Source organism: Acanthochromis polyacanthus, chromosome 3 (assembly GCF_021347895.1).
Source record: "Acanthochromis polyacanthus isolate Apoly-LR-REF ecotype Palm Island chromosome 3, KAUST_Apoly_ChrSc, whole genome shotgun sequence".
NCBI classification, from domain to species: domain Eukaryota; kingdom Metazoa; phylum Chordata; class Actinopteri; family Pomacentridae; genus Acanthochromis; species Acanthochromis polyacanthus.
In genome coordinates, this window is record NC_067115.1 from 25,004,337 (window position 1) to 25,013,845 (window position 9,509).

The 9,509-nt window shown below is 39.3% G+C and overlaps 1 protein-coding gene across 1 annotated transcript; it reads right to left on the minus strand.

Moving 5' to 3' along the window:
* Positions 1-207: 207 nt before the first annotated feature.
* aip (aryl hydrocarbon receptor interacting protein) lies at positions 208-7,195 on the minus strand. The gene is made up of 7 exons (XM_022206828.2): positions 7,038-7,195; positions 6,326-6,508; positions 6,047-6,235; positions 5,228-5,404; positions 4,890-5,031; positions 1,310-1,539; positions 208-1,206 (listed from the first exon to the last, which is right to left on the minus strand). Exons 1-7 carry the CDS (start codon positions 7,134-7,136, stop codon positions 1,201-1,203), a joined length of 1,026 nt encoding a protein of 341 aa, XP_022062520.2. The 5' UTR covers positions 7,137-7,195; the 3' UTR covers positions 208-1,200.
* Between the last annotated feature and the right edge of the window lie 2,314 nt (positions 7,196-9,509).

Here is a 9,509-nt window from a genome sequence, read left to right on the forward strand (position 1 = left end):
TTTAATCAATTGTTGAGGCTAAATGTTTATTGGCCATGGAAGCAGCACTTTAAACAGACTAAGGGGTCTACGAACAAACGTTGCAATATCTGAAAGCTCTGGAACACTTTTTTCACTCAGGATTATCTAATCGATGCCAGAAGGCCATAGGAGTTTTTCAAATGATCTTTCTGAAGGTATCAAACATTTGAAAAGGAAATGCACAACTGAGGATAAACACAAATTTATTTTCAATTACATAATGACAACCTCAGCAACATCTCACTTCAGACGAGCCTGGGCCAATGACCCACTGCTTCACATGAACAACAGTGAGGAGCGCTTTCTAAGCAAGTGAAGGAGATACTGTGGGTTATGTCTTCACAAAAACAGCATAAAGGTAGTATTACATACACAAAATATAAGTACATACAATAAAGCAAAGACAACACAAGTTCATGTGTTTTTTTTTATGATTGTCACAGACAGTTCGGTTTCATGTCCCACCTACCACGTAGTGATGGTGTTTCCGCTGTGACCAGGATATAAAAGTGGGTCTGGCGGTGCAGGGTAGGGGTATGCATTTAAGTACATTATATCCCTTGTGCAAAAAAAGAAAACAAGATTTTCTGACGGAAGAGGATTTCTTTCTTGAACTGGGCTCTGCTGTAATCTTTCCTTGTTGCACTGACTGAATTTGAGGGGTAGCTTTGCACTTATCTTGGAAAGCAAGAAAACATGCTTAGCCTACTCGATACCAATACTGTGATGTTTGCTGTATAAACTGCAGTTAAATTCATTAAGTCAACGGGGAGGAATGAAAAGTCCTTGTATCAAATCTCGTGAAAGCTCTCGCAAAGTGTTAGAAACCTTAACATTCTTCCCTGACCAAGAATGAAAGATTGTGAAAAAATTACTGGCCTGTTAAACTGATGCACTGAATCAATGGTTCTGCTGACCAGTAGAGACCTAAGGTTCCTGTGGGGGTTTGAACGTTCAGAGCTGAAAAATTTAGCATTAAAGCCTCAATTTGACATTATGCCAGAGGGTGATTCAACGAATAAGGCAGGAATGCAGTTTACGCGTGTGTGTGTACCATGGAAAGCAGAATGGCAGAGTTTGGCTTGGATGCATGGACAAAACTAAAACACCAGGAGTGTCTACTGTTTTTCCTCCATCTTGAAATTCATGGGCATCCTCTTGTGTCCGACCTGTTGAGTTTCAACCCTGTGAGGAGGAAAAGGACACACTTGATTAAGCTCTATATTACAGCAAATAAGCTTTCAGTTTTCATTTAATTTGCAATTAGTAAAACTGGAGCTGGACTGACTGTAGTGGCAGTGGCTGGTGGTGCATTGTAGTCAAACAGGCCTTTGTAGCGACCCTTCTCCTCCTTCTCCTTGGAGCGGATCCTCTCCTCCATGGTCCTCAGCTCTTTGGCCACAGATGGTCCCAGAGTGGGGTCCAGATCCAAAACTTTAGCAAAGTCTGCTCGTGCCTCTGCCTCATTCCACACTGCAGCGTGGGCTTTGGCTCGCTTATAGAAGGCTTTCACATTGTCTGTTCAGAAAGGGAAGGAGTGAAGTCGAAAAATAGTTTAAACAGGGGAGCAACAGCTAAAGTATAGTGCATCAAAAACAATAAATAAAATAAAAAATAAAGCAGCTACAGGTCAACCAAAAGTGTGTCTGAATAAGAACGTTTTCAGCTGCCTCATAAAAGCTTCACAAGAGTCAACCGATCTCAGCTGTAGAGGAAAAGCATTGCACAGTTTGGAAAGCACAGTCACCACAGCTTTTGTACTTGGCTAAAGGGACAAGTAATTTTCATCGGCCTGACCTGAGAGCTCTAGGGTGAAGGACTTTGCGTGTGTTTGCCCACACAAAGCCATAAAAGTTAGCACCAGCATTTTGAATTGAACTTAAACTGACTGGGAGCCAGAGAAGAGAGGAAAGGAATGGGGTGATGTGGGATCTCTGGTTAGTTCCTGATAAGAAGAGCAGCTGCATTTTGGACTGTCTGAAGGCGGTGTAGAGAGGACTGATTTAAACAGGTAAAAGGGCATTACAGTAATCTAAATGAGATTAAATAAAGGTTGATGCTACGGGTACGGACCCGTACCTGTAGCATCTGTACTAGAGGTACGGACCCGTTAAGGTCACTGAAGAGCTGGCGCCGGTTAACTACTATTTGCTGCAGTTTATATGAATGACTTTGACAACGAACATTGTATAATTTAACCAAAAATACACCGTCTCCTCTCACACTTTAGACATTGCAGTTTTTACGCTTTTAGACGCCGTGTATAAATTGTTTGAAGTCCTGTTCCTATTAATTAGTTTACCGCGTTCAGTGGTGGAAGCGGCTGACGAACTCCATTGCAAATGTTCCCATTTAATTTCGGACGCTAATTTACAAGATAAAATTACGGATGTCGAATATGAAACAAACACTCGTGAATGGTGAGGAGCAGCTCTTTAATTCGGCATGAATTTAAAAAAAAAACCCACAAACTCGATTTACTGTGATATTGTGAGATTTGTTTGTGGTGATGTAAATTAGCCATTCAACAGAGTCCGCTAACATGAAAGTGACTGACGTGCAGTGTCTGTGTTGACAGACGCAGAAAATACGTCAGAGTTTTGTTTAGGTTGTTAATATGTAATAGTCTGTCGCTACTTTTGAAGGTAAAAAAATACTTGTAGTTTGCTGGCTGTTAGTTCCGCCATTTGTTTTGTTTGCTGTTTGTGCTTTATTAGAACAGGGTCACGTGAATAAAAAGTTTTGCTATTTTTAATAGTAGTGCTGATTTCAACCCCTAAATCGCTGTCCGTGAAAAAGTCAGATAATGATATTTATAAGACATTATGCATGATAGAAAAGAGAACAGCAGATGACTGACATGACAGGCTCGGCACGCAGATTCACCTCGAATCACCTTCATCACTCGGATTACCAAGCCGGCTTATTAATATTTATGTACGTCGGATTACCAGCCAATCACAAAGCGCGTTCATCAGCCGGCTCATTAATATTCATGTACGGCTCATTAATATTTATGGTAAGGGAAAGTGCCGTATCTGTAGACACTTCCTAAAATTATGGTGAAGTATAAGTATACAAGTACGTATATTACACTAGTACGGCAGACTCATAAAACATTTAGTTGCTGTATGAGGGGAAAATCAGCTGTTAATGTAGATTAATGGAGTAAACTAATCTATGTATGATATATTCATCAAGTAGTAGTGATATGCAGTGAAACATTTGTTTTCTAGTAGGAGCGTTAACTCCTAACTGGAGTCTTCTTAAGCCTTCTGACTAACGATGTCCTTGATTAATCGATTTACTGCCATTAATAATGTACTTGATTAAAACTAAATTGCCCGATAAGGCAGAAAACGAGGCACCTGCAGTGTAAATGTCAGGAAATGTGTTGTTTTGTTGTAATGCTTAAGTGCCACCAACTGAAGCTCAGAGAGATGGAGATACAGGTGTGTTTGCAGACCGTTCATAATATTTGCATAAAATAAACCCACCTCCCTGCTGTCTAACTGCTAACTGTGGTATTGTGGTGATGAACTCTGCAACTGTCTAGCTTAACATCATACCAGAGGCTCATAATAATGCTAAACTAGTATGTTCACAGGCTAACGGACATGGCAGTTGAGTGTTTGTCAACCGAGAACAACTGTAGCTGGAGCAGTTGGACTGATCAAGTGCTTCCAACATCACATGTAAGTGATAAAAAATATCATCAGGACTCTGCTCTGTGGCAGTAAATACTGACAGACTTTCTGGACATAAAGTTGCAGCCCCAGTATATATAGACATGAGTTTCAGCTAAGCAGCTGTTTACAGCAGCTGGGCTAACATTAACTACAATTAACAAGTTTCTTCATCATATCGATCAGCCATGAAGATTACTTTATGAAAAGTTGCTGTGAAGAGATTAATAACAGAACAGGTGGAAGACTGCAGCTCATTTGCAGCGTTTAAGACTTTGGATTTTGTTGGGCCAACTGTTTAATCACAATCTTAAACAAAGTCATTATTTTTTGCTAGAATTATTTAGAATTAACATAAACTGATGTTTAATTTTTTTTTGCCAGTGGCTTAAAACTGTTTTGTCACCATATGGACAAAAACATCCACTGTGTTCAGTCTATCTGCATAGATTGGTAACATGGCCACTTTTTGGTTTGGGAAAATTTGCATCCCTAACTTGAACATCATACTTCTGTCAGAATATTTATCATAAGTGTATATGTAATAATTCAAGATCTGCCGATGCCTACACAGATTTTTGATTCAAAATAATGTACACAAAAAACATAAATAGCACTTTAAAGGATTAGCCTTGAAGGCTACTGTAATTCTATCTCCAACTACACACTATCGTTCAAAAGTTTGGGGTCACTTAGAAATGCCCTTTTTTTTTGAAAGAAAAACAGTGTTTTCTTCAATGAAGATAACATTTAAATGAATCATAAATACAGTCTAGACATAGTTAATGTGGTAAATGACTATTCTAGCTGGAAACGACTGATTTTTAATAGAATATCTCCACAGAGGTACAGAGGAACATTTCCAGCAACCATCACTCCTGTGTTCTAATGCTACATTGTGTTAGCTAATGGTGTTGAAAGGCTAATTGATGATTAGAAAACCCTTGTGTAATTATGTTAGCATGTGAATAAACATGTAAGTTTTCATGGAAGACATGAAATTGCCTGGGTGACCCCAAACATTTGAACGGCAGTGTAGATGAGTGGAGAGCACAGTCAAGTGAAGCAGCAACAATCATTCATCTGTATTGTTTTCAGTTTCCCATTTCTTCTTCTTTGAAATCATAAATAGTTCTACTCTGTGGTAGTAGTTCTTATGTAGCATCAACAACAGAGTCTTACTCTCATATTTGAAGATCAAGGCGGAGCAGTGTTCAATGACTTCATAGTACTGGTTCTGAAGCAACAGGCACTGACAATAGTTGAGAAGCAGTGGTGTGATCATACGGTCCAACTTTACCCACATTTCATCTCCAGGATGCTCCTGAATGAAGAAACAAAGTCCGACAGAAGAGTTCAAGAATTCACTGCCTGGCAAACTAACTATTTATGCAGACAATACTAAATTAATTAATCCTTCATTCCAGTCCAAAACTTACTCAAGAAGTAAAGGAAAGACTGTCTGATGGATGTGTTCATGCTTACTATAATGACCTGCAAATGAACAACTATCTTCTAACCTTCATCTGTAGATTTTTGAGGCAGGCAATGCCATTGTAGTACTTCTCTGTGGCCTCCTTAATTTTGCCTTCTTTGAAGAGCGCGTTACCCTCCTCATGGATCTGAGGCACAAAGTCAAGTTTTTCTTTGTCTGACATAGCCCACACGTCCAGCTGAAATGATCCGGGAGGAAGAACCTGAGCAGATAAAGAATGTTGAAAATGAGCTCTACCTTACCAAACAACAGCAGTAAAACCCTACTTTTACATCAAGGAATTACAATCTCATCTTAAAAAACTAAAACAAAATACCTATAATTGTCACAAGGAACGTTCCTCTGCATTAAGTGCTTTTAATACTTAAGATACACTTTTCTGATTATGTATTTACCTGCTTTTGACATTTTAAATGCAGTTCTTTTACTTGCAATTGATTTTATACTACTTCAAACTCCTTTATGTTTTACTGCAATACAATATCCATGCAATGCCCAAAGAGGTGTACAGTACATCAAAGAGAAGTCTCCCAGTTCAACATCCCTCCTGTATGTTTGTACCTAGCAAATATAATCTTTTTCGAGACCTTTACGCCATGCTGGACTGCATTATATACACATGTTGCTAACAACTACTTTTTTGGCAAAAATTAAGAACAGGATTTTTAAAAATGCATGCATTTATATAGGCATTATAATAAAGAAAACAAACGTATCAAAACTCAGATACTGTGTTGGGGTTATTATAAAAAACAACAAAACTAAACTAACACTCTACCCAGAATGCAACCCAAAATAATAGCACAGACGATATCAAAATCTGGTTTCTTCCCAGCCGGCTCACCTCTAGCAGTTCGATGGTGAAGGCAAGAGGCTGTGGATTGGCTTGAAGCTGATCCAGGTCTTTGTGCCCCAAAGAGTGATGGGAGTGGATCTGGGCAATACCGCAGCAATGCCTCTGGCCTTCCAGAGGGTCCTTACCAGCACTTATGTTTCTTAAGGACTGGGACACGAGCGGGTACAGTGCTGTTTGCTGTGCAATGACATGACAGATGGATACAATCAGCAACAACAATGAACAAGACAGCTATTCTTACAAATGTAATATCATTAAATCACTAACCTTGGTGTCGCAAGTAAATTCTGCAACTTCGCCTTGTCTCATAGTGATAACGATCCTTTCCCATACAGCTAGTTTAAACTTCTTGCCCAAGATGAGCTCCATGGGTTTGCTGCAGCACCCCATCTTTCTGGAGTCATCCAACACGGTGCCATCACAGAGGCTGGTGCGGTAGTGAAAGACCACCTAATTAAAAAATAAAAAGGATAAATACAGACAGTTGGTCAGAACAAGTATTGTGAAACCACTTCGAGATCGATGCAGCTGACTGCTCGTTTAAACCGCAAACAAGACAAATCTGCTCTCCTCTGACAGGCCTGGAGCACGTCCATACGCTACTGTATTCTGACCAATCACAACAACGGAAATTTGATTGACACGCTACGCGGACCAATCAGTATTCATAAACACATCCTGTCCCACCTCTGTCTTTCCATCAGATGGAAAAAAAATGGGGACAATTTTAAACCAGACGAAAAAATGATCCGAACCAAAGCTAATACCGTGTCACCAAAAAGCCTGAAAAACTCCCAAGCGTATCACTGGAGCCTGCATAAAGACAAAGCGTGCTTGGAGAAACATTAACCTCACTGAGCCCTGTGTGTTAGCAAAGATTCAACCGCTGATAGCATTAGCTAACGTGCTTCGTCGAATTCCTCAAGCTAACTCAGAGAACCAAATTTAACCTGCTCAGTCGCTGACACCATAGTTTTACCTTAGTTCCATCGGGGAAGGTCGACAGCTCTCCTTTACCAGGGCTGATCAATTTCTTTCTAATTCCTTCTTCGAGAAGCCTGCGTGCCTCTTCCTCCATCCTTGACCGAGTCTCAGTTTACGGCAATTGTCGATGTTTCCCGAAGCCAGACGTTTCGTCGGACGTCAGTCCAGACCTGGGCGTCATGACGTCAGACGATCTATGCAAGGCAGCACATTGTACCGTAGTAAGATAAATAACAGAAAAGGCACAACATTCAATCGTCTTATACAGTAATTTAGGAAAAAGTACACCCTTAATCAAGTCTTTATATATATATATATATATATATATATATATATATATATATATATATATATATATATATTGTTCAGTGGTGACTTTTAGATTACCATTTCTACATCACTAGTAGTGGAATGGTACCAAAATGGGTCCGTGTTCAGAACGGAAAATCCAATTACCAGATCCGTACACGGACCCTCACTAAACTGATCGTTTTTAAATTACTGTACTGTTACACTGAATTAAGGATTTCAAAACGTCTATACTGTAACTTTGTATCAAAATTCTAAGCAATAAACAGCAACGCATGGGTTTGTATACTAAAATGTGGCCAAAAGCAAGTTTAAAGGTCCATTCACCCAATCTATTTAGATACACAGCGTTTAGCCACAACATTACAACCAGCCACACCCCAGGATGGAAAGTGGACTTCGGGTCTTGTGGGTTTTGGGGTGGGGCCTCCATGGTTCAGGCTTCCTCTGAGATATTTCTGATGTTCTACCAGATCTGGATCTGGGAAGTCTGGAGGCCCCGTCACCACCTTGGGCTTCTTGTCGTGTTCCTCGAGCCATTCCTGAGCAGTTTTTGCAGTGCGGCAGAGTGTGTAGGGAGGCTTCTGGTGTTACATACATTAGAGGGTGTGCTTGGTCTGGAACAGTATTTCCGTGACATCCACATGTCAGAACCCAGGTTTCCTTGCAGAAAATTGCATTATAATGAAATAGTCAGTTATTCAAGTCATCTGTCTGTGGTTTCAATGTTGTGGCTGTAATAATGTCCCAGCTGGAAAACCCAGACACCTTGTTCTGAACTACTTTCTATAAAAAATATGCTCCATGATGTGGAAATTGTTTTAACATCTTTTTAAATACTATATTAGGAAGATACATGTGCATGGTTCTTAGTCAGTTACTGATTAAAAATCTATTTCATAATTAGATTTTTATTTTAGTTTTTTTACCACACAGATCCAAACAGATCAATTTTGGTTGTGAAATGATGCCAGCAGGCAAACTATTCCTCTTTGGCCTTCCCAACGTCTTCATTCATTCTCCACATGCCTTGTAACTGTGTAATATTAGCACTGCAGTCTCAGGAAATCGATTTAATTGCCACTTGAAAAGAGCAGCTTCCCCCAAAGACAACTGTTCCTCTTCAAACAGACCAGAAACACTGCTGGATATCTAAATCTGAAAGAGCTGGTTTTAAAAAAAATGACCACTGAAAGCATCGTGACTCTGCTGGTTGTCTATCCCACTGGGATGATAACTTTTTGGCACTCAACAGTGGAGTCATGCTTGATTTAAAAATAGCAGGGGTTTGTTTCTCGAGGACCTGACTATGAAGACTGTAAATGAAGAACCATTAAGTTGAGAAATGGCATTGGCATTTCACATAATGTTGCCATAGCAGGTGCAAGAGCACAGGTGATGTCAATCATTCACCGCCTTTCCCACCTACACAGATTGCTGTTGTTTCTGTGTATCAGATAGATGGATATGTAAGTCTAGCATCCTTTCCTGTCACAACTACATAGGAAATATTTCATCCTGTGTTTAATTTGGACTTGTAGACTTTATTGTCAGATTAACATTGGAATCACATGTACACCCCCAGTCAAAAGTTTTGAGACACTTTCTCATTCAAATAAATTAGAACCCGTCTCAAAACGTTTGACAGGTTGTGTACATCTGTTTTAACGGTTGTGCACAGACGAGGGTATAAATGTATCAACATCAAACAAAAGAACAATTTTTACAAATGACATTCATTAGACCATGCAAAATTAATGACATTCCAGACATTCCAGTGAGTACTTATTAAAGTGAGTCAGATAAATTCAGTCTGACAGTACTATCTTGATCTATCATTTATTGGAGAAATTTGCAGCTATTACTGATACCAAGATAATGAATAGTATCTTCAACATTATACATACAAAATTTACACTCCATGATTATTAAAGGTCACATCTCTGTACATCTACGTTACTAATTTCAGTTGATACAGCTGATGCAAGCCATAAGTTCATATTTTTGAATGTTCATGTCATGGATTTGGATTTTACAGCTGCTTCTGCATTAAAACCAATAAATATTGATTTACTTCAATGAACACTTTTTACACAACATAATTTCCTATTAATTTGTTCTCCAGCAGAAGGCAATAGTCAGCTTTATTCACCTCGAT

What these genes read in the sequence shown, in the direction of transcription:
- aip (XM_022206828.2), bottom strand. Translation starts at nt 7,136, where the DNA reads ATGGAGGAAGAGGCACGCAGGCTTCTCGAAGAAGGAATTAGAAAGAAA. An exon ending in AATTTACTTGCGACACCAAG is followed by an intron (nt 6,236 to 6,325) that starts GTTAGTGATTTA and finishes GTCATTGCACAG; the next exon opens with CAAACAGCACTGTACCCGCT. An exon ending in TCACCATCGAACTGCTAGAG is followed by an intron (nt 5,405 to 6,046) that starts GTGAGCCGGCTG and finishes TTATCTGCTCAG; the next exon opens with GTTCTTCCTCCCGGATCATT.